General features: G+C 40.2%; 1 protein-coding gene across 1 annotated transcript in view; it reads left to right on the forward strand.

Annotated features, from left to right (window-relative positions):
• The first annotated feature begins 5,878 nt into the window (after positions 1-5,878).
• LOC142181860 (uncharacterized) overlaps positions 5,879-26,285 on the forward strand; it is a 36,039-nt gene continuing 15,632 nt past the window's right edge. Inside the window, exons 1-2 of the mRNA XM_075255482.1 lie at positions 5,879-5,958; positions 7,090-9,335. Coding sequence (XP_075111583.1) covers positions 5,879-5,958; positions 7,090-7,795 — 786 coding nt within the window. The 3' untranslated portion in view covers positions 7,796-9,335. The remainder of the gene's footprint in view (positions 5,959-7,089; positions 9,336-26,285) is intronic.

Genomic DNA, 26,285 nt, shown 5'->3' on the forward strand with positions numbered 1-26,285 from the left:
AAATGCTTTCAGCCTTAATACTGACCCCATGAACATCCCCAAGCTCCACATAATCCACCCCATTATTATCCTCTGAACAACATCCGGCCATCTGTCCAACCACTAGGTCACTCCCTAAGGCGAGCACCAGCATCCCAAAATTCTCGTGCACCTTCACAACATTTTCGAGCATCCAACAGTCCTAGAAAACTGGGGCATGGAGGGAAACAAAGGCAAAAAGATAATTTCACGCCCATCAGAGAATCCTACACAAACTTGTTTGAAACGTTAAAACATTCTAGCCTGATTGAGCCGCTCCTCGGCTATACGCCGAACCCATATGCAAAAGGTTTTGATCCTACTGTACGGTGTATGTACCACTCTAATGTCCAACGTCATAGCATTGAAGATTGTCGTGCTTTGAAAAAGGAAATAGAAAGAATGATTCAAGAAGGGATAATTGTGATCCAGGACAGTGACACCCAACATATCGCGCATAATCCTTTACCTGCACATGATGATACACACTTTGTGGGGATGATGCGTGGTGACAGAGAGCATGAGAATTCTCTAGGGAACTTGCTGACTAAAGTTAATGATATTGAAATTGGCAATGGTCTTGGTAATATTGATGTGGAACTCAATGGCTAAGATGCCGAGCTTGGTAATTGGAAAGACACTCCTTTCTTGGCTAGCCAGGGAGGAGTCTTGGTGGTTCATTTTGTTGTCATTTCTGTTGTCCGGGTTATTTCAAGGTTGTAATCCAGATATTGTCTTGTAACTCAAACCCTTCTATCCTTTTACTTTGCCTAGTTCCTTTAGTCGTAGTAACTCATTTAGTGTTATCTAGGTTTGTTACAAGGTTGTACCCCGATTTATTTTGCTTGTCTTGTTGTTCAAACCCTTTTACCATCTGTCTAATGCAATTTTCTATTTTCTGTTATTTCTAATCATCTCTTGTTTAGTTCTCATCTCCTTTTATAGTTCTTTTCATGCTGGCTCTAGTGACATGACATGCACGAATAATTCTAGGCCTGGTCTTAAAAGTTAGTTTAATCACAAAGCAATGAAATAATTTTGAAGATGATAGGGACACTTGAGGGAAATAGGTACTGTGAGCACGTAATTTTTGCCCTATATGAATTACTCCTATAAATTCAAAACAAAATAATTTCTTTCAGTGTTTGCAATTTCGTGGATTTTTGTGACATTTTCTGTTAATTGTTTGCATTTTTGTTTGTGCATTTTAATTAGTGAAAAATACAAAATGTGCATATGCATTTAGGAGTTAATTTTGCATTTTAGGAATTACTTAGTCATTAATTTTATAAAATGGAAAAGACTCAAAAATAGTTTATTTTAGTTTTAATTTTGAATTTAGGGTAGTTTGTCCTTTAATTTGGTTTAGTTAATAATAGTAATTAGGAGTTAATTGTTTTATAAATTGTTATTTAGGTTTTTTATTTTAATTTTGAAGAAGAAAAAAAGAAAAGAGAAAAGGAAAAGGAATTTTGGATAATTTGTCTTAAAATGAAAATGGAATAAATGAGACTAGAAATTGGGCCAAATTTTGGTACTCAGCCCAAACCGATTCCTCTCCCCAAGCCAAACAAAACCCACCCTATCTGAGCCCAAACCCATTCCCCAACCCGGCTAGCCCCCTCCCCTCCCAAACGGCGTAGTTGTGGGGCAAAACTACGTCATTCACCCGTTACCCTCCATTAAACGACTAACCCTTCCTCCTATTTTCATTAATCCCCATCTCCTGAGCCTTAAACCTAATCCCCTCTCTGAAATCACCACCCTTTTCCACCATAGCTCCGCTGTCTAAAAATCGCCTCACGGCGGCGGAACACTTCCAAATCCATCCAAATTTCGACTAGACAACCCCCATCGTCCCCTCTTTTATGTCCTGCCACCATTTTTTCCAAAAGACCACTGGATTTTTCCGAATTTCAGATCAAAGATTAAAAATCCAAGCTTTCTTCTTTTTGCCTAAAATTTCCGGATTACATCCTCCGTTCGTGTTAAAACCAGCATGAATTCCTCAGTTTTCATCAAAAAGGGGGCCATTTCATGTCAAGAACGCCCTTTCCCTTGTTTCTGACCCGATTTCAGACACTCAGCCTCAAACGACCCAATTTCTTCAAGATCCCGCCTCGTTCCTTTCCTGGCTCGTGATGAGAATTACGGCACGAATTATTAGCTATGAACAAAAGTTCGACTAATATTCGTGTTGCAATTCTCGCCATTTGGTCAAGCTTTTGAATTCGCTGGAGTTTCGATGTCGGGTCAGCCTCGTCTTTGAGGATTCTGAAGTTTAAAATGGATTGCATAGGTATTTTTGGGACTATGGATATCACATGAGTGCAATTTGAAGTTTAAATCTGGAATGTGATGAAATCTGATGCTATTTGTTACTGAGCTTCATTTCTCCTTCTTTCAACTTCATGCACAACATGTAATACTTAGCTTTAGAAAGATTCGACTTAGTATACTTATCAATGAATATAATGAAATCAAAATCTAGAACATGTTAGTTTATTAAGTATTGTCCTCTTATGTTTTTATCAAACTCTGTAGTCAATTTGGATTTCTTTGTCCTGTTTGCTCATTGCTGTCTTTACCTGTTGAATCTGGTTGGTACTAGTGGGTAAATTATGAGTTTAGCTCCTTTGGTTTACATGAGTTAGCCTCGAAATAATTTCAGTCAAGTTGTATGTGTTACATCTGTGTTAGTTCAGCTGAAGTCAGTGGTTCGTTTGGTGTTGATTTCTTGATTGTGAGCTTTACCAATAAAGGCTGAAATATAACCTCTCCTTTGGAGTATAGATCAGTAAATGTTCTCCATTTCCCTGTCATTTTGAGGATAGGCATGATGTTGGTTAGAAGTGACAATGGTAACGAATGATAGATAACAAGAGGGATTATTGTATGACTAGAGATCAATTGACGTTAAATATGCTTTGGTGTTTGTGTAAAAGACGATCAGTATTTGTTTCGATTTTCATGCTACAATATAATTTTGCAACTATGAATTTGAATGCCTTGAGGTTTTGTGCCATGTGAGGACTCGATCTTGAGTCTCCAATTCGTTGAAGCTGGTCCATTCTCAAGCTTGGGCTCTCTTTTTGGGCCCGGCGTGGGCTGTTGTGAGATTGGCATTTTTAGGCAGTCTTGCACTTTGTAGGATATTGAGCCTCACGCTAGACCCAAGTTTTAAGTACACCGTATCTCGTTTTATTGTGAGTCCACCGTTTAATGAATTAAGTTTGAATTCTTAAGTACAAGGGTAATGTGAAGTCCTTTAGGTTTTTCCTTAATCAACTATTCCCTTTAAAATTGGGAGTGAGGTGCGCCGTGCCAAATAAAATCTTAAAATGCACGACCCTCACTTAATTACTTTTGTTTATCCTTAGAAATAGAGGCATGCCATTTAGCGAAATTCCATGGCCCTCGCAAAGTGCAAACGCGTAGTTGCTTTAGGCGCGTATTTTAATAATCTACTTTCCTAAACTCGGGTGCACACTTATGTGACCCAAATCCAAATCTCAACGATATTCAAATATGTCAAAAACCACGGGTGCATTTATGTGACGTGGTTCGAGACGTGTTTTAATAGCGTTGCAATTTTCTTTAAAAAATGAATAAAAGCGGTTAAAACTAAAATTTGCACATAGGTTCATAATTGTTTAAAATTAGATAATTAAGCCGAATATAACAGTTGAGCGACCGTGCTAGAACCATGGAACTCGGGAATGCCTAACACCTTCTCCCGAGTTAACAGAATTCCTTACTCGGATTTCTGGTTCGCGGACTGTTAAACAGAGTCAAGCTTTTCCTCGATTCGAGATTCAACTGGTGACTTGGGACACCATAAATCTCCCAAGTGGCGACTCTGAATATTTTAATAATAAATTCCGTTTCTATTGTCCTTTAATTGGAAAAACTCCTTTATACCCTCCCGGGGTGTAGGAAAAAGGAGGTGTGATAGGTACAACTTTGGACATTTTGAGAACATTTGAAGCCCAAACCATGTGAAACTGGGGCAGATAATTTGGGAAGTTAATAGGGTGACAAGAATTCGTTAAAGGAGAGTACATCCCGGACAATTTGAAGCAAGCAACTTTGAGTTCAAGTGCATCTCAAGTTACAAGGTAAAGTCACGAAAGTTTTCTCCGAATTGACGGAGGATATCCATTGTGAAGAGGGAATCACCCAACAGAGGTTCTGTACATGAAAAAGTGCTAAAGAAAAGTGGAAGGCATATCAATGATATCAATGTTGAAGCCGTAAAAGAAATATTGTGCATGATCTTCAATTTTTATCCTCAATTGCATGTGTGGTACTTGGCATTTTCAGGGGTTGGGAGGCCCTCTTTCAGCTACCCAAACACTTATACCATTCGATACCCTTTTGAACCTATACTGATTTCTTTGACCTCCCCTCTTTTGGAATCAAGTTAAAGTCACACGGAAAAAAAAAGTTCATGTTCCCATAGGTTTTATTTTAGAATATTCATTCCAAAAGGAAAAATTCAAAAAAAAAAGAAGAGAAAAATAGAGATAAAGAAAAAAAAGGAAAAAAAAAGAAAAAAAGAAGGAAAAAGAAAAATGAAAATAGTAACAAAAATAGTCTTGTGAACTACATTTGACCTGATTCTTGTCACCACAAGATACATAGGCAGCCTTACGGGTCGGTCATACCAAATAAAATATTTCATAATCCCACGAAGTCGAGAGTGGGGCAGTCTTTCTTAGAAATTCCATCTCACAAAGAAAATGAAAAAAAAGAATCAAATTCCCTTGTTATAGAAATTGGGGCAAGATTGTTAGAATGGATTCCAAAAGTTGTAAATAAATTAACCCCGTTGTTTTAGTTATTTTGAGCTTTTATGATATTCTTTCTTTCTAACCCTGTCCAAAAGCCGCATTACAATCCAAAAAAGACCTCCCAAATAATCTTTGAGAGTGCTGAGTTTAGACATGCCAAGGGTATATGATGTTTTTAGTATGGTTAATGCCTTGTCATCTGCAGAATCAGAGGAAATAAGAAGAAAAGAACAAAATGAGAGAGTCTTATTGGTGAAAACCTTCACAAGCACCATAAGGTGACGGTGTGTTGAGAGAAAGAACAAAATGAGAGAGGCTGGATGGTGAAAACCCTTCGGGCACTACAAGTCGAATAAGGATCGTGAATCAGATTGGATAATCAGAACATTGAAGCCCAGTTTCACGGTTTAGGGGTATAACAAGAGTTGAACATCAGACTTGCTTGACAGATTCGGCCACTTAATCCAAATGTGCATGTCATGGTCATTAGAGTTGGTTTCCACATCTGATAAGTTTCTACTTTATAGTTTTCTTGTTAGGAATCATCTCTTTCCATTGTCCTTTACTCTGTTCCTTTTGTCTTGTTTACTTCCTCTTCCCGAGTCTGTTTGGTCAGAACAAGTGAGAATAACTTCAAAATTTGCCAAAAGCTTTCCAATTGCACAAGACGGGATCTGGCTAGCACATCAAAATGGCATAAGTCAGGAAAGAACAGCATGCACACTAAGTTGGCAACCATCAACGTGTTTTGGGATTCATGTGAAATACGAAAGTTCGGTATATGTCAATTCATGAGCATAATGCAACAGATAGAGGGCTTGGGTTTGAACGAATCAGAGGTATTTTCTGTGATAAGGTTGACCGAGAAAGTGGTTAACCAATAACAAGCAAAGTCTTCCAAGTGGAAATCAAAGCTATCATGGCAAGTGAAGGAGCAATAGACCTCAAGGCCAAGGCCAGGAAAGAACATCAAGCACATCGAGTTGGTAAAATCAACGTGCTTTGGGTTTCATGTAAAACACAAAGGTTCAGTATATGTCAATGCATGAGCACAATGCAACAGATGAATGGTATTAGGTTTGAACGGATCAAGGGTATTCTGTGATAAAGGTGATAGAGAAAAATGGTCAGTCAATAAACAGGCAAGGTCTGTCGAGTTGAAACCAAAGTTACTATGGGAAGTGAAGGAGCAATCTCCTTCAAAGTTCAAGGCCACAAACCAACTACCATGTTTAAATTCACAAATTTTCTTTGATTGAAATAGGGGCAGAAAATTTTGTTTGTTCCGGAGAAACCCTCCGTTAGGAAAGCAGGTACTAGACAGGTTCATTAGTGAATTCCAATACCTTCCTGGATAACAGGATTTGGTAAGTTTTGAGACCCTCGCAAATGACAAGGTCAGACGAGAGGGATACTTTTGGGAAGTGTAATTTTGCATCTAAGCTTTTCACTTTTGAGATAAGGTTTGGTTTGAAATTTTCAAGATAAAGGATTTTAGTTTAGAATTTGTTCTACTCACAGATGCTCCCAATATCAAACTGGGGCAGAAAAATTTCTTTTGTTTGTCTGTTTAATTGTAATCGGGTTCAAAGAAAAGCAGCAGTCTCAGAGGAGTCAGTTTGAGTTCGGCAATCAGGCAACCACCTGGAGAACAAAGGGAAAACAACAGTTTCAGAGGAGTCAGTTCGAGCTGGAAATCAGGCACCCACCTGGAGAACAAAGAGAAGCAGTTCAAGTTTCGAGAAAAAACAGCGCAAGTGTTGGTAATCAGGAGCCCACCTGGAGAACAAAGGAAAGCAGCAATGATCAAAGGAAGATAGCAATCAGGAGCCCACTTGGAGAACGAAGGGAAGCAACAATGTTCAAAGGAAGACAACAATCAGGAGCCCACCTGGAGAACGAAGGGAAGCAACGAGGTTCAAAGGAGTTCAGCAATCAGGATCCCACCTGAAGAACAAAGGGAAGCAGTTCAAGTTTCGAAGAAAAACAACGCAAGTGTTGGTAATCAAGAGCTCACCTGGAGAACGAAAGGAAGCAGCAATGTTCAAAGGAAGATAGCAATCAGGAGCCCGCCTGGAGAACAAAAGGAAGCAGTTCAAGTTTCAAGGAAAAGCAGTGCAAGTGTTCAGCAATTAGGAGCCCACCTGGAGAACAAAGGGAAAACAACAAGGTTCAAAGGAGTTCAGCAATCAAGAGCCCACCTGGAGAACAAAGGGAAGCAATTCAAGTTTCAAGGAAAAGCAGTGCAAGAGTTCAGCAATCAGGAGCCTACCTGAAGAATAAAGGGAAGCAGCAAGGTTCAAAGGAGTTCAACAATCAGGAGCCCACCTGGAGAACCAAAGGGAAAGCAGCAACATTCAAAGGAGTTCAGCAATCAGGAGTCCACCTGGAGAACAAAGGGAAGCAGTTCAAGTTTCAAGGAAAAGCAGTGCAAGTGTTCAGCAATCAGGAGCCCACCTGGAGAACAAAGGGAAAGCAACAAGGTTCAAAGGAATTTTAGCAATCAGGAGCCCGCCTGGAGAACAAAAGGAAGCAGTTCAAGTTTCAAGGAAAAGCAGTGCAAGTGTTCAGCAATTAGGATCCCACCTGGAGAACAAAGGGAAAACAACAAGGTTCAAAGGAGTTCAGCAATCAAGAGCCCACCTGGAGAACAAAGGGAAGCAGTTCAAGTTTTGAGGAAAAGTAGCGCAAGTGTTGGTAATCAAGAGCACACCTGGAGAACAAAGGGAAGCAGCAAGGTTCAAAGGAGTTCAGCAATCAGGAGCCCACCTGGAGAACAAAGGGAAGCATCAGTGTTCAAAGGAAGACAACAATTAGGAGCCCACCTGGAGAACAAAGGGAAAACAACAAGTTTCGAAGGACGACAGGTTGAGTATTGGCAATCAGGCGCCTACCTGGAGAATAAGAGAATTCACTTTAGAATAAATTCAAGTCAGCAACAAAAAAAGCTCGCGGCAAGATTTCGAGTCAATAGTCTGAGGTGATCAACAGAAGTTAGTCACAATAAAGAAAAAAAAGAGAAATGCAAGAAGTTAATCTAAATGCAGAAGTTGATGAAAGATATGGGCTGCTCAAGACATGGTCGAGGTCACAAGCACTGCATGCCTGGTCTTGATCCGAAAAGCTGAAGAAGGATGAACTAGCACCTGCAACTAGCAAGCGTCAAGGTTCAAATCTAAAGTCTGCATGAAGAACCACTCAAGACTCAAGATCAAGATTCAAAATACTTATAGATAGGAATCTTGTAACTCGTAGTTGATAGGATTAGCTAGTCTTTTTCATGTTTTGATTTTTAATGTAATAACAGGACCACGGACCGGAACCTCGGCGGAACGACACCTCGACCGGCTCTCCACCTCGGTATACTCCATCATCTCACTCACCTCTGAACTACAAGTGGCTTGATTCCTTTATAGCCAATGATATGTAGGCAGCTCAAATACCAGGGCTCGGTCACATTCCCCTTTTCTCTTAGTTTTGGTCTCCTTAAAGAAAGGTCGGGTCAAAAAACCTGTCTAGTCGTTCTTTGTCCGAAAACTCTTCGCGTTTCCAGTCAAAGAGGGGCAGCTGTAGACATGTGATTTTTGACCCTCCCCAAGATTTTTGATATTTTAGCACGTAAATATTTAATTTGGGCCTAATATAGCTATTTCAACTCATTTTTACTCTTTTACTTTATTTTATTACAAGAAAAGGAAAATTACAAAAAAAGAGTTTCATTAATGTTTTGTAGTCATTTATAATCTTGAAAAATACCAAAAATAGTTTTGTTTTAATATTCAGTCTCATTTTAATAGTTATTTTACTCAAGTAGGTTCAATTAATAAAAGAGATCGTATTTTAGTCTCGTTCGCGGGGAAAGAATAAAACTTGGGCTCGAGCAACCCATTTTTAGGCCTAATTTTGGACCTAGCCCATAATTCCCAAGCCCATTAAGTCCAATATCCAATACCCATTAAGCTAACCCTAGGGACCCTTCTAAACTCTTCTTTGGAACAAAAAATAAATAAAAAGACCCTAAGGACCTAAGAGCAATTAGCGCAAAAATACACATTTAGACCTAGACCTATATAATAGGGGTAACGCCTAATCAGCTAACGGGGCTAACACCTAACGCCTTAAAGGACCTAAGAAAAAGCTGAAAAAGCTAAGAAAAACCAAGAAAAAGATCCCCCATGTCGTTTTTCTCCAGGGAACCTACACCCCATTGTTCTTCTTCTTCTTTCAAACGAGCCTTTCCCATCGTTCATCTTCTTCCTCTCGATTTTGAAAAACTAGCGAACAATAAACTCACTGACCCTTACCCCACTCAAAATAGCCAACAAATTCCATTGCCAGAGAGGTTAAGTCGAAATTTGAGCTCGCCGGCAAGAGGTTCAGTCCGAGGTCGTGGTCGAAACTCGTTGTTGAAGGTTCATGATCCGGGTTCTTGGTCACAGTTGTTTTTTTGTACGTTAATTTGGATCTCCTCATCATTGTAAACGTTGGAAAATTTCAGCAATAGAAGATCTTCATCTCTAAAAGGTTCACTCTTTTCTTAACCACTGTTTTCATTGCATTTCTTTCAACATGTTTCTATTTGATCTGTATATCATATTTTGGTTGTCTACCTTCAAGGATTCATTGTTCTAGGTTTTGTTTTATTCGATTTGAATGAGTACCGGTTGTTGATTGATTATTCTGTCCATTTTTGGCTCATGGAATTTTGGAAAGTTGGTCGAATGAATATGTTGGTGTAGATAATGTCAATACGTTTGTCAAGTTATTGTCTTATCTGTTAAGTTTGGTTTTGGGCTTTATTAAAATGCAAGTTTAATCAGTTATGGGTTGTCATTATTTGTTTGAGAATTGGATAAGAATGGTCTACTGAATTGAAATGATGAATTTTGTGCCTTGAATTAAAGGCAGTAAGGAGAAAAATGGACGTTTGGTTGAGGGAAGCATAATTATGTAGAAAACTCAATTTCACGTGTTAGATTCTTTGACCGTATAACACGACTAATTCTTTACTTTAGCATTTCGTTTCCATAAATCATGCCTTACGCTAATTCTTAAATTTAGGAAATGAGTAATTCATAAACATCGTAGCTTGTTTTAGGCGCGATCAATAAAATTGTCATGGCTACGGGTACGGTTACTGTGACGTACTTGTGATGCCTAATTTCTAAAGTTCGGGTGTGCATTTCATGTGACCCGGTTCTAATTTCCAACAAGGTTAAATAGAATGTGTCGTGAGTCACGGGTACATTTCATGTAGCGTGGCTTGCGATGTGTTTTAAATAACCTTGAATTTTCCTAAAATTAATTAAAAGCGGTTAATAAGTTAAAATATACCATAGGTTAAAACATGGATTAAAATCAGATAATAGGCCAATAATAACAGTTGAGCGACCATGCTAAAATCACGGAACCCGGGAATGCCTAACATCTTCTCCCGGGTTAACAGAATTCCTTACCCGGATTTCTGTGTTCGCGGACTGTAAAACAGAGTCAATATTTCCTCGATTCGGGATTTAAAATCGGTAACTTGGGACACCCTAAATTATCCCAATTGGCGACTCTGAATCTAAAAATAATCCCGTTTCGATTGTCACTTTAATTGGAAAAAAATTCTCTTATATCCCTCTCGGGGTAGGAAAAAGGAGGTGTGACATTAGTCTTTCCTTTACCCCTGCCTCGGGAGGGTTCTACCCTCCCTTTAGATGTATCACATCTGCCTCTGGAACGGACCATTGTCTGCAGCATACAAGCAATAAAATATAGTTAGAAAAAGGGCTTCAAGCATATGTTAAACAAAATACATATAAAATGCAGCACTACTTCTCAGTACAAGGCACCGCGGACCGCGTAAAAGTGAGCACGGTCGCGAAATGCCCATCGCGGACCGCAGAAAGTGAACTTGAGATTTAGACTACTAACACTCTGATCTTGGACAAACGCGGACGGCGAAAAATTAGACGCAACTGCCAACGATCAACCGGGGGCCGTAAAAAAGTGAACGCGGCCGCAAAAACAATTAACAAATTCTGAGAATTTCAAAGGCACGGATCGCAAAAAATCAGACGCGGCCGCAATGGACCAACCGCGGACCTCGTAAAAGTGATCGCAACCGTGAAATTATATTAATACTCAGTAATTAAAAGCTAGGGTATCACAGACTGCGAAAAACTGAACGCAGCTGCATACCCTAACACGGTCCGCAGAAAATTGACCATGGCCGTGAAATTCACAAAAGACTGGTACTGACGAACATTTTAGCCTAGGGTTTTCACTAATTACTTAAGAATAGTAGAAATTGATCATGCAAAGTTATTCACCCCAGCCCCCATTAGGCATACAAACACTACCCACACGTACTTGAGCAACAATTAAGCATTAATTAAGATTATGGCATATATCTAACGCTAACTAAAAAGAAAAATTAAAACAAAGAGAAAAGAAAAGAAAAAGATAAAATCAAATCATGGAATTGAACATACCAGTTATAAAGTTTTAGTAGGAAATGAACTCTTGATTAGAATGAGGTGAAATTGAGAGCTGGAGAAGAGGAACAATGCTTTTTGTGCGGTGAAATGTTAGGAGTCGAAAAGTATAAAATGATTAAGGAGCCCCTATTTATACTTAGAAACTTTTGGAACCCACTGCCTTACCTGAGCGCGGCTGCGAAATTCTATCGCGGTCCACCTTTTGTTACCTGATGAAGAACAACCTCATACATGGGCGCGGTCCGCGGAATAATGGACGCAGCCGCGAAATACACCGCGGACTGCCAAAATATGTACGCGGTCGTGAAATCTGAAGGATATTTGATAGTCCAACTTCAGAGAGTTGGCATTTTGCTCTTTTCAATTACGCGTCCGCGGACAAAAAAGGTGCGGCCGCAAAATGCTCATACGGATCGCAAAATTTTGAGCGCGGTCCACGAATTTCCAACACTTAGCCAAATTCTTCCTGTCAACTTTCTGCACTGCACAACCAATTCCTACATACACTTCATAACCAATTAGTCCAAAACAATGTATAATCTAAGAAGAAAATCAAAATAAAGAAACACATGGGTTGCCTCCCAAGAAGCGCCTGATTTAACGTCGCGGCATGACGCATGTTACCATCATTCACTTGAAATGAACCAATGCCACAACGTGGCCTTCCTCAAACGTACCAAGGTAGTGCTTCACTCGATGCCCATTGACTCTAAAGATCTCACCATTCTTGTTTTTCAAATCTAGAGCACCAAAGGGAGTTACATGCACCACTTCAAAGCGACCACTCCATTTTGTAGCTTTCTTGGAAACATTCGTAACCGAGAGTTGAATAAAAGAACAAGGTCACCTTCTTTGAATTCTTTGTTCCGGATATACTTATCATGTAGGTACTTCATCTTGTCCTTATACAATGACGAACTGGAGTAATCATTGAACTGAAACTCATCAAGTTCATTCAATTGCTCCACGCGAAGATTGGCAGTTACATCCCACTCTAGGTTCAACTTCTTCAACGCCACATGGCCTTATGCTCTAATTCCAACAGGAGGTGACATGCTTTACCAAATACCAACCGATATGGAGACATACCAATTGGAATCTTGTAAGCTGTTTTATAGGCCCATAAAGCATCGTCAAGTTTTCTTGACCAATCAGTCCGGTTTGCATTGACAGTCTTGGATAGAATAATCTTGATCTCCCTGTTGGAGACCTCAACCTGCCCACTTGCCTAGGGGTGATAGGAAGTTTACACCATGTGAGTGACACCATACTTGGAGAGTAAAGTGTCAAAGGCATTGTTGCAAAAATGAGAACCCCCACCACTAATGACGGCCCTTGGGGTGCTGAACCTTGTGAATATGTTTTTCTTCAAGAAGGCTACCACACTCCGTGCTTCATTGTTGGGAAAATCCATAACGTCAACCCACTTGGAGAGATAATCCACAACAACAAGAATATAAGTGTTCCCACATGAACTCACAAATGGACCCATAAAGTTGATACCCCACACATCGCAAATGTCGATCTCAAGGATGGTAGTGAGAGGCATCGCTTTCTTCTTGGAAATTCCACCGGCTCTTTGACACTCATCACATCACTGAACTAGCTCGCTAGCATCTTTGTACAAGGTAGGCAAATAGAATCCACAACTTAGGACCTTTGTAGCAGTTCTCACCCCACCTTGGTGACCACCATAAGGCAAGGAATGGCAAGCTTTAAGAATACCCAATTGCTCTTCTTCTGGAACACATCTCCGGATAACACCATCAGTGCAAATTTTGAAAATATAAGGCTCGTCGCAATAATAATCCAAGCAATCTCGTTTAAGCTTCTTCTTTTGGTTTAAAAAGAACTCATTTGGGACAATTCCACTCACAAGATAGTCAGCCACATCGGCAAACCAAGGCATTGTCGCGCCCCTTTTTTCCATCCCCTTTTTGACGGGGGAAGAGGTCTGGGTTTCGACATTCACGGGGTGTAATGACTCATTTCCTTTTGGGAATTCGGTATTTGAAGAGTCACCACCTAACGGATTATGGTGCATTAGGGCACCTAGAGATATTAACTCTTGAGTTGGTCTGCATTACCAGAGATTAGGGTAAGGGCTCGAAGTAACCTCGAGGGGAAGATGTTAGGCACCCCTCTTGGTCCACAACTGTGGGTCCCGACCAAACTTATATTCACAAATTAGTCCATATAAATAGTTAAATCAAATAAGTTGCAAGTAAAACACATTAGATAACTCGAGTGACAAGATAAAGGTTTGAACAAGTTGTAAAAACGAAAGTCTAAATAAAGAGAGAGGTTTTGGTAAAGAGGGGTCCTAGGTTGTTTTTCCTATAGGATCACCCCACACAATGTCCGGTAAATACTCCTCAATAAGGGGCTATACGTGACATTAACGTGTAGTCATCATATCCCATGTCTACCTTTCCCATCCCCTTATTGGTTATGCAAAGCGGGTGTTTGGTCAATGATTCCTATTACGTGCTGCTACCCGTCCCTTCTTAATGATCCCTGAGGGAGTTAGGACCTCTACCTATAGGTAGTTCTAGATGTACCCCTAAGGTTTTATAAAAGCGAAAAATCTAAGGAGACACTCAAAACATTTAGGACTTTCACACATAATGAGAGCAATTAAGAGGCCCAAATTTCCTCCTCAAACAAACATACAAAGCAACACGACTCAAACACAGTTAAGGTCTTATTAATCGATGTCCTAAAGCAGGATATCTAAGTGAAGATTCAGAAACAGACAAAACCTTTTATACTCAGAATTTATACCCTAGTGATTGCCTAGGGACTCTTTTTAAACCCTGTTAGAATCAGAAACGTTAAGCGACGTAGACAGCTTCAGGGAAATGCAGTTTTTGAAAACGCCCTAAGGCTTGCCTATATGCAGAACACTGGTATCTATGTTAATGTAGAAACAAACAGGTTTTTGAAATAGACTCCTTTAATACCTATAGGCATGATATCCAATGAGATTGAGGCAATTTTGAAAGAACTTGTTTCAGGAAATGTTTAACACTTAATAAGACCAGTTTTTTAAAAAATGAACTAGGTGTAATGAATTTGATTCATTAGGCTAAATTAAATTATCAGACAGAATTGCAAGTGGAGATCCCTATAGGCTTGATATCTAGGCAGATTACTGATTTTAATCGATTTACAACAACAAACAGGAATACTCATTAGAACTGAATCGGAATTGAGTCCTATAGGCATGACATCTACTGATTTAAGACATGATTGTTTTGAACCTATAAACATGGTTTCTAACATGACAAAATGCAAAACCTTATGAACATGATTTCTATTTGATGCAAACAAACTTAGAAGTGAAATGCTATTTGCATGATTTCTATTTAGGCATATCAATCAGATTTAAGAGAGCAAACCTATGAGCATGTTTTCTATTTATGCAAGTAGTCAGACTTTTAAAAATAATATCCTAAGAGTAGGATCTCTACCCGTATTATCCTAGAAAGTATTCATCTACCCACCCTTTTACTAGATACCCCAAATATCTGTTTACAAATTATTACAGACCAATGAATGAATTACATAAGTAAAATAGAAAAATCAAGAAGCTATTCTATAGGGAGCCTTCAATTAGGCCCGAGTCTCTCAAAGCCTCCAATGGTCTCATAAGCCTCAATTCCATAGACAAATTAGAGTCTAGGTGCATTAAAGTTCCCTAAGGGTCTCAAGTACCCCGGGCAATGCTTACACCTAGACTTAGCAACCAAGAATTGAACTAGTGCAGTGTGGAAAGGCCAGCCTCAGTATGCTAGAGTTTAGAGGGCTCTCAAGAGGATTCTAAGGCAGTACACATACTAGAGGGGGCAAAACTTATTGACTAAGAGTAAAGTAAAAGTGTAGGACAAAAGTTGAAAAAGGTTTATTAAGGACTGTATTAGAAAGTCTGTTTTAAAAGCAATTAGTAAAGCAACAGAGATTGTTTGGAAAAGAAGTTGGAGTAGTAAACAAAGCTCAAACACCTTAAGATAGGATCACATACAACTAGTTTATAAAATCCAAATGAATTCAGTAGTCACATAAGGGTCATTGGGTTTGGGACACATAGACATTTGGCTGCAAACACATAACCCAGCAAGGGTCTTAGGACTGGTTTAGACATGCTAAAAAATAGTTGACACTGGCATAGTTACAAACCAGTCATGAAGAACACATACACATGGAGGGGTGATCGGGATTTAGAGATTCATAGGATGGTAAGTACACAATAAGTAAAAGACAATTGGAAAGACATGCTTTGAAACACACATAAGGGAATACACTAATCTAAAGGAAGGGGAAGACAATAACATGCTAATAATGTAACTTAACTACAAGTTTCACAACAGAACCACAAGTAGAAGCAAACTAGAAATAAGAGAAACTGAAATAATAAGAGAAGCATGTTGTTGTTGGAGCTTTAAATTAAAACTAGGGCATACCAGTGAAGAGAAAAGTAAGCAGAATGAGAGAACAAGAGAGCACAAATGATTAGCTTTGGCTTGCAGCCGGCTAACAGTAGCAAATAACACAAGAGAGAGAGAGCAGGGATTTTTAGTAAGAGAGGTAGTTTTTGAACCTAAGTGTTCGTGTATGTTAATGAAAGACTTAGGGTATTTATATTTGAAAATAGGTAGTAAAAATAATGTAATAATCATAGTGTCATAAATTGAGGAACTCAGAATCAATCAATTAGAAAATCAAGGAAGTACTCCCTTAAGTTAAGGGAGTTAATTCAAACGGTAAGAAACAACAGCATATAAGGCAAGAAAAGAAAATTAGTACATGACTAATTAAAGAAAGAATCAAGATTTAGTAAGCATAGGGTAGTCAATTAGGACTAGGTTCAGAAAAACCCCAATTAAGGAATGATTCAGCAAGAACCAAGTACCACAACAAATAAGGTAATGAAATTAGTCAATTTAAACAGACGAGTAGAATTTTAGGGGTTTTAAAGAAAACCTTTCAATCGAACCATCAAATAAGGGAATCAGAATCAAATCAAGAGAGGGTCATGATTCTATATTGCAACATATAAATAGAGAAGAACGAATAGACGTAGCAAATAGGTAAGGTCAGCCATATCGACAGAAAGAAGCAAGAGATGAACAAATCAGGATGAATAACAATCACACATAGGTGACACAAATAGGCTAAAGACTCAGTAGAAAACCCATTCGAAGCATGGTATCCGACAGAAATTTTAACAAGATCAAGTAGTCATGCTAACACACTTAACAAAATAAAGAGGATCTAAGAAATTAGGGCTTTTAACAGAGCCGAGTTGAAAAAGCATTAAGAACATGAAATCTGTCAAGGTAAGCAAGGAAAGAGGTTTAATCATAAAGAAAAATCGGTTAAAACAAGCGTAGAAGAAACTCCGAGAAATCCTAATTTTTAAAGAAAGTAAAACGATGTAAAGTTGAGAATCTTTCAGAAGAAGTTTGAGAATAGTGCAAAATATAGGAAGAAACGCACTTAAAGCGTTAAAAATAGCACGGATCTAAGAGATTCAAACAAGAGTTAGGGTTTCAAAGGAAACCCAAATAGAAACAAAAGAACCTGTTGTAAACTTCACAGATCGTAGAATATATGGTGTGATTTTGCCCAAAATCACATCGGAGAAGCCATGAACAACAAAAATAGAACCCTAGATCCAAATCGGCATGGACCAGGACCCTTGAAGGACTCAGAGATGATGAGCAAGGTGATGGAAGACCCATTGGAGGCTTGGGGTTGAAAGGTGGTCGCCGGAGATGACCGGAGAAGGAGGCAGCGGTTGAAGAATGATTAGGGTTAGGTTGAGAGAGAAGAGAGACGAAAGCATCTGAAGGCGGTGGGGGTTTGGAAATGAGTAGGGTTAGGGGGTCATTTAGGAATTAAAAAGGAAAGGGCGTGTGTGGACCATTGATCTGGGAGATCAAAGGTCAGGATTCAACCGGGTAGGTGGGTTTCGGGTTTGGGTAGGTGTTTATTTGGGTTTGGATCAGGTTAATTGGGTAGGAGATTGGGCTGGGGAGGGGTCCGATTTGGGCTACAATTGAAAGCCAAATCTGGCTATTATTTAAATAGCCATGTTCCTTATTTTAATTTATAATAAATAATAGGTAATTTTTGGAAAATAATTTAATGTGCCAAAATAATTTAAAATACATAATTATCATTTTAAAAATATAGGGACTAATGTTACGCATAAAATATAATTATACCTTAAAATGAGCAAACATTGTAATTATATGCAATTTAGCTTAAAAAAAATACTAAATGTAATTATAAAAATACATAAAAATTATATTAGCCATATTTTGGCATAAGTATAGAAATCAAATAAATAAATTATCATAAAAATAATTTTGGAAATAATTATTGGAGATTGTATGAATAAAAGGGGGGAAAATAAATCAATTTAAACCCTTAAAATTATGGGAAAAATTATAAAAACCTTGTGCATGCTTATATATGCATATATATATATATATATGCTATTTTGAAGGTATTTATGCATATTTAAAATATATAGGGAAAAATTGGGTATCAACAGCTGCCCATCTTTACCTGGGAAAGATGAAAGAGTTTTCGGGTAAAGAAATGATGGCCAATTTTGACCGGATGGGATGCTTTGAAAGACAGAGGCCGAGCTCCAGTTTTCAAGTTGCCTACATATCTCTGGTTTTTTACGAATCAGGCCATGTGTAGTTCTGGATTCACCTGCGGAGTATGCCGATGAAATTATTGTAAGAACGGACATGAGATGTGGAAGAGGCATGATGAGCGGTTAAGGCTCGGGACGATCAGAGGGAACTGGAGCGAGATCGCTCCTACTAAGATAGCGGTTGGACCATGAAGGTTGTCTTCGGACGGTTAAAGATGATGTCCTTGGACCATGACGGCCTAGGCCATGAATTGTTTAATGAGGGATTGACAGGTCATGAAATAATGTTCTCGGGCCATGAAAATGGTGCCTCCGAACCATGACGCCTTTGAATAATGATATGCAAATTTGAGATATCCTAAGGCCATGACATGGTGTCTTCCGGCTATGAAGATGGCGCCTTTAGACTATGACTCCTTTGGACAGATTGGCGATATTTCAGCCCATGATATGCAATAATATGATGTGACAAGACAAGGCTTAGTCTTGCGGGGTAGAGGACAGGGCTTAGCCCGATTGAAAAGCAGGTAGATAGTAGTAGAAAATAGAGCAAACGGGGAGGCAAAGATTAGCCTCATGCAAATATGGAGTCAAGGCTTAGACTCATGCAGGTATGGAGGTAAGGATCAGCCTCATGCAAATATGGAGTTCGGGATTAGACTCATGCAGGTATGGAGTCAAGGATCAGCCTTATGCAGATATGGAGTCAAGGATTAGACTCATGCAAGATTTGAGACAGGGCTTAGTCTCATGCAGAGAGAAGGCAATGCTTAGCCTTATGCAAATATGGAGTTCGGGACTAGACTCATGCAAATGGGGAGTGAGAGGTTAGACTCATGCAAATGTGGAGTCAAAGATTAGACTCATGCAAATGTTGAGTCAGAGATTAGACTCATGCAAATATGGAGTCAGGGCTTAGACTCATGCAAATGTGGAGTCAGGGATTAGACTCATGCAAATATGGAGTCAGGGCTTATACTCATGCAAATATGGAGTCAGGAATTAGACTCATGCAAATGTGGAGTCAAGGGTTAGACTCATGCAAATGTGGAGTCAGAGATTAGACTCATGCAAATATGGAGTCAGAGATTAGACTCATGCAAAGAGAAAATAACATATAAGGGTAGAGTATATCTTAGCTAGGATATGTTCAGCGTCTAACATCCGGATGGATGATGAATTTGCTTTGTGTACAAATGATATCGTCTAATGTGCCTGCATTCAAAGAAAAATCATAAGTTTCATGAGGGGAGGTTGGTTCTTGCTTCGTCTGCCGGCCTTGCTTTGCTCCACTCTGGAAGCCCCCTTCGAGTTCCCCTAGGTAGCACCTAACTATTATGAAAAATAGAATTTTTGAAAAATATGCATTCATTGATAAAATAGGATTGTTTTGGAAGCGTATTGATATATCAAGTAACTTTTGATGAACTAGCGACTGTGACACATTTTAAAGGCATTGCAACTCTCTTATGTTGAAATTTTGAGGGTCCTCCTCAAAATTCTGCCCCAGTTTGGTAGATGATTTTTAACCACTTACGGATGGCGGACCTTGCTGAATCTTCTTCGAAATTTTGGGAATCCTTCTCAAAATTCTGCCCTAGTTCTTGACTAATGACTGACTTCCTATCATGTGATGGCGCTGGCTGGACTTGTCCCAGAATTTTGATGACCCTCATCAAAATTCTGCCCTAGTTTCTGATTCTGGGGGAAAATGAAAAATTTATTATGATATGACCGAACCCATAAGGCTGCCTACGTATCCCCTCTTAAACGGGAATCAGGTCAAGCGTAGTTCAATTACATCAGAAACGAAAATGTGAAATAATCTAGGCATAGTATCTCTTGACTGCATCTGAATTGATTGGTTTTGGCCAGATCTCTCCATCCATCTCTGCAAGTATGAGTGCTCCTCCTGTTAGTGCCCTGTGAACCATATACGGACCTTGCCAGTTGGGAAAGAATTTCCCTTTAGCTTCATCTTAATGTGGGAAGATCTTCTTCAATACCAGCTGCCCTGGTGCAAACTGTCTTGGTTTGACCCTTTTGTTGAAAGCTCTGTACATTCTGTTCTGATACAGTTGGCTGTGACATATTGCGTTCATTCTCTTTCTATCGATAAGGGCCAATTGCTCATAGCGACTTCTTATCCATTCCGTATCGCTAAGTTCAGCTTCCTGTATGACTCTTAAAGAAGGAATCTCTACCTCGGCTGGGATGACAACCTCGGTACCATAAACCAGCATGTAGGGGGTTACCTCGGTTGACATGCGAACTATGGTGCGGTACCCTAGCAGAGCAAAGGGTAATTTCTCATGCCACTGCTTGTGATTCTATACCATTTTCCTTAGTATCTTCTTAATGTTTTTGTTGGCAGCTTCTACGGCTCCATTCATCTGAGGTCTGTAGGCGGTGGAATTCTTGTGCTTGACTTTGAAAGTTTCACATATAGCTTTCATAAGATCATTGTTGAGGTTGGTGGCATTGTCAGTAATAATGGACTCAGGAACTCCGAATTGGCAGACAATACGATCCTTGACAAAATCTGCGATGACTTTCTTTGTTACAGCTTTGTAAGATGCAGATTCTACCCATTTTGTGAAGTAATCAATGGCTACCAGAATAAACCGGTGTGCGTTTGAAGCCATGGGCTCAATTGGACCAATAACATCCATTCCCCAAGCGGCGAATGGCCAAGGTGAGCTTGTTGTATTGAGCTCGTTTGGTGTCACTTTTATCATGTCGGCATGCACTTGGCATTGAAAGCATTTGCAGACATACTGAATACAATCCATCTCCATGGTCATCCAAAAGTAACCTGCCCTGAGTATTTTCTTGGCAAGAATGAAGCCATTCATGTGCGGACCGCAGGTCCCAGCATGCACATCCTCAAGTAGCTTAGAAGATTCTTTTACGTCGACACATCTTAGTAAACCCAAATCCAGAGTTCTCCTGTACAAGTTCCCTCCGCTGTGGAAGAAGTGATTTGACAATCTTCGGAGCGTGCATTCCTGAGTGTGATTTGCATGCTCCAGGTATTCTCCTTTGGATAAGTACTCCTTGATGTCATAGAACCAAGGCTTTTCGTCTACTTCTTCCTTGACATGAGTACAATATGCTGGCTGATTATGGATCCTTATTGGAATGAGATTAATATAGTTCTTATCTGGATGATGTATCATTGATGACAAGGTGGCTAATGCGTCGGCGAACTCATTCTGAATTTTGGGCACATGTCGTAATTCTATCTTCGTGAACCTCCTTTTCAATTCCTGCACATGGTGCAGATATGGTAATATCTTGGAATTCTTGGTAGCCCATTCTCCTTGCACCTGGTGCACAAGCAAATCTGAATCGCCGATCACCAACAACTCCTGAATGTTCATGTCGACTGCCATGTTGAGCCCTAGTATGCATGCCTCATATTCTGCCATGTTATTAGTGTAGAGAAATATGAGTTTAGCAGATACCGGATAATGCTGACCCGTTTCTGATACCAAAACTGCTCCAATGCCTACTCCTTTGAAATTTGCGACTCCATCAAAGAACAACCTCCAACCGTCATATGCTTCCGTAATGTCTTCTCCTGCGAATGATACCTCTTCATAAGGAAAATACGTTTTCAAGGGTTCGTATTCTCCTCCCACCGTATTTTCAGCGAGGTGATCTGCTAATGCTTTTCCCTTGACTACATTTTGAGTTACATAGACGATGTCGAACTCACTTAGTAGTATCTGCCATTTAGCCAACTTCCTAGTAGGCATGGGCTTCTAAAATATGTACTTTAGAGGATCCATCCTAGATATGAGGTAGGTAGTGTAGGCACAGAAATAATTCCTCAACTTCTGGGTTGTCCAGGTCAAAGCACAGCAAGTGCGTTCAAGCAGAGAATACCGTGCTTCATAAGGTATGAATTTCTTACTCAGGTAATATATGGCTTGCTCCTTTCTTCGTGTCTCATCATGTTGTCCCAAATACATCTGAAGGCTCCATCTAACACAGATAGATAAAGTAGTAAAGGTCATTTTGGTTCTGGCGGGACCAGAAGTGGCGGTGTGGACAGGTATTCCTTGATCTTGTCAAAAGCTTTCTGACAATCCTCGGTCCAACTTGTCTCGGCATCTTTCCTCAACATCTTGAAGATGGGTTCACATATTATGGTGGACTGTGCTATGAATTGACTGATGTAGTTGAGCCATCCCAGGAAGCTCATTACGTCCTTTTTGCTTTTGGGTGGTGGTAACTCCTAAATAGCTTTGACTTTAGTCAGATCTAGCTCGATCCCTTGGCGAATGACAATGAATCCCAATAACTTTCCTGCAGGAATCCCGAATGTACACTTTGCGAGGTTCAACTTTAAATTGTACCTCCTGAGCCTGTCGAAGAATTCCCTCAAGTCTGCTATGTGATCTGCGGCCCTCTTGGATTTGATAATGACGCCGTCCATATATACCTCTATCTTCTTATGTATCATATAATGAAAGATGGTTGGCATGGACCTCATGTAAATAGCCCCAACATTCTTTATACCGAACGATATCATCTTGTAACAGTATACACCACAAGGCATAATAAAAGTTGTCTTCTTGGCATCTTCTTCATCCATCTAGATCTGATGATAACCTGTGAAGAAATCTACAAAGGATTGGAGTTCATGCTTGGCGCAGTTATTGATCAGGATGTTTATATTTGGCAGTGGAAAGTCGTCTCTTTAGGACTTGCTATGTTTAAATCCCGATAATCAACACATACCCTGACCTTCCCGTCCTTCTTCAGAACTGGCACGATGTTAGCTAACCAGGTTGGGTATTCAACCACCCTGAGAACTTTGGCTTTGATCTGCTTGGTAACTTCCTCCTTGATTTTCAAACTCATGTCTGGTTTGAATTTTCTGAGTTTCTACTTGATTGGCGAGCACATGGGATTGGTAGGCAACTTGTGAGCTACTGTAGATGTGCTCAAACCGGTCATATCATCATACGACCATGCGAAGATATCCTCATATTCCTTTAGAAAACGGATGTACTCTTCCTTTTCTATTGGTGACAAATGAATGCTGATGCGGGTCTCTTTGGCGGTCTCGACATTTCCCAAATTTACTGCTTCTGTTTCGTCCAAGTTGGATTTAGGCTTGTTCTCAAAATTCTCAACTTCCTAGACAATTTCCTCGGGTATCTCATCTTCTTCCTCTGAGTCACTATTCTCATGTTGTGTTGCCTCATTACATGTCACAGTCACTGGTTCATCGGGGAAAGTAATAATAACACTGTAGAAGGAAAAAATATAAAAATAGTAATGAATAATGGTAAAGGACAAATGCATTTGATTAAAACTAAGAAAATTGTTCAAACAAAGCTTGGCTCAGTGGATCGAGCATTTATTTTGAAACAAAGAAATCTTAAAACAAAATTGCTGGAAATTTAAAATGCCTAGAATGGCTATAAATTCTGCCAAGCTACCCAGGGACTCGGCGGGCTCGGGATGGTGTGGCGGTCCAGTTTCTAAGAACAACTCCCTTTGCCACAGTCTGAATGGAGAAGCCTTCTTCCTCTTCCTCCTCAATTATGGCACTGCAGTCCATATACTCATCTTCCAAGAACAGGTCCTTCAGCAGCTAGTGCTTCTTCTTCCGTAGTTCCCCATATTGTGTCAGCCTGATGGAAAGCTTGTTCCAAACAGGGTACCGGTTGCTTAAGAGGGTAATATGGTCCATGCCATAGAGGCGACCACTCCCTGTACTCTTGCCATGTATACTGGTATCCGAGCCCAAAGGTGGTACCATGGGTTTTCAGCCGTATCAGCTTGGTGATACCCTTAAGGTTCTTTCCCAACCTTTTGCCGGGTTAATATCCGGACCATGCTAGTATGCTTTCTATTTTTTTACTCCACCACTTATCCTTCTCGATGGCATTGACCCGTTCAATGTGATGGTAGGTTTCCCCTCCTAGCCCCCTTCTATGTCCAATGGTCGGTATGGTTTGACTAGTGTAGATGGGGTTACTCCCATCTCTATGAATGATTACCTCTTTATGGTTCCATTCGAATTTTACGACCTGATGTAGTATGGAGGGCATGGCTCCAGCAACATGGATCCACGGGCTGCCCAACAAAAGATTATATGAGGCTGGTATGTCAAGCACTTGGAATTCAACGTCGAACCAGGTTGGCCTCATCTGCAAGCAAAGGTTGATCTCCCCAATCGTGGCCCTCTGGGACCCATCGAAAGCTTTCACATTCATGCTTCCGATCCGTATTTCATGGAAATCTTTATCCAACCTTTTCAGGGTGTCTAACGGACAAATGTTTAGACTCAAACCTCCATCAACCAGGACCCTAACAATAAACTTATCTTCAAATTGTACCATAATGTGCAATGCTCGATTGTGATTCAGACCTTTGGGCGGCAACTCATCTTCGTGGAAGATAATCTTATGGCTCTCCAGCACCTGACCGACCATGTTGGCCATTTCTCCACCGGTGATATTATTGGGTACATAAGCCTCGCTCAGTACTTTCATCAAGACGCTCTTGTGTGCCTCTGAATTCTGTAATAGCGACAGGATAGATATCTGAGCAGGGACTTTGTTCAGGTGATTAACAATAGAATACTCTTTCGCATGTACTTTTTGCCATAGATCATCCAGCCCGGTCTCAATGACAGGTTGCATAGCAGTGGCATCCTTACTTGAACCTCCCAGGTGTTCAGGCGTGTAGACTCTTCCAGTTCTAGTCACCCCTTGTGCGGCATCAGATTCCCCTATCTTAGTCTTCCCTTTTCGCCGAGCCTCGACGACATAATCCCAGGGTATCATTTTTGAGTTGAATGGGGGTGTGGTTGACACCGTCACAGTAAAAAGTGTGACCACTTCTACTTCAAATGGAGCGGAGGTGGCTACGGGTGGAGCTACTTCCACCTCGAATGGAATTGATGCAGTTACCTCAACGTCAATAGGTGCCTGAGTCTGAACCACGATAAGAGTGACTGTAACTGCAACCTTAAAGTCATCACCTTCTCGGATAAGCCTGATTGACCTCTCAGGGTCCCATTCCTCATTTGTTTCTATAGCATGTACACCGTCACCTCTATGATCAGGGAGGGGATTGTTACAGACATTAGGTGTGGCTTCCTTTGCTTGTATGACCTTGTTGTCAATGAGTGTCTGGATCTTATCCTTCAATTTTCGGCACTCAGCAGTGGTATGCCCTTTCATACCGGAGTGGTATGCACATGTTTTGTTCGGATTGACCTATTGGGATAGATTTTCTAGTTCCACAACGGGAATAGGAGTGACGTAACTTGCGGCCTTTAACCTTTCATACAATTGGTCGATGGGCTCAGCAATAGCGGTGTATTGTCTAGGTGGCTTGCGGTAGAAATTGGGTCTTGGTCTTAGATAATTTTGGCGGGTTGGTAGTGATTGGAAGTGAGATGGTTGGGAATTGTAGGTATGATGGACAATGGCTGGTTAAGAATATCTAAGAGATGAGGGTTGATATGTAGGTGATGATGCTTGATATGTGGGTGGAGGTGTTTGATATGTGGGTGGAGGTGTTTGATATGTGAGTGGAGTTTTTGGGCCCTGGGCCACCATTACTGCCCCAACATCTCTTTTCTTCGATATGCCACTTGATTGGAGTGCCTTATTCGTAGCTTGCAGTGCCTTAAAATTTGTTACCATCCCGCTATTGATTCCTTCCTCGATCCTTTCCTCGAGTTTGATGATATCAGAGAATTTGTGATTTTCGATGACCATCAGTCTCTCGTAATATTGTGGATCCTGTGCTCTGACGAAGAATTTATTCATTTGTTCTTCGTCCAAAACGGGCCTAACCATGGCGGCTTCCGACCTCCAACGAGTAGTATATTCACGGAAAGTTTCAGCAGGTTTCTTTTTGAGATTCTGAATGTAGAAGACATCCGATGGATTTTCTGTGTTGAACCTAAATCGGTCCATGAAATCTGACGCCATGCTCACCCAATTTGACTATTTCTTAGGATTCTGGCTGATATACCAAGACAAAGCGTCCCCAGTAAGGCTCCTCATGAAGAGCTTCATCCGAATCTTTTCATATTTTCCAACCCCGACTAGCTTATCACAGTAGGTCCTTAGGTAAACCCTGGGATCACCTGTTCCATGGAACATTTCGAACTTGGGAGGTTTTTATTCCTCCAGCAATTCCACATCGGGCTATATGCACAGATCTTCATAGTTCAAACCTTCTATTCCTCTATCGCCTTCAACACCTTGAACTCGGCTTGTTAATTTCTTGAGTTCTTCGGCCATGTTCTTAATGAGCAGGTCCTTTTCGGAGGATTCC

This window comes from Nicotiana tabacum, chromosome 6 (genome assembly GCF_000715075.1).
Source record: "Nicotiana tabacum cultivar K326 chromosome 6, ASM71507v2, whole genome shotgun sequence".
Taxonomy (NCBI): Eukaryota; Viridiplantae; Streptophyta; class Magnoliopsida; order Solanales; family Solanaceae; genus Nicotiana; species Nicotiana tabacum.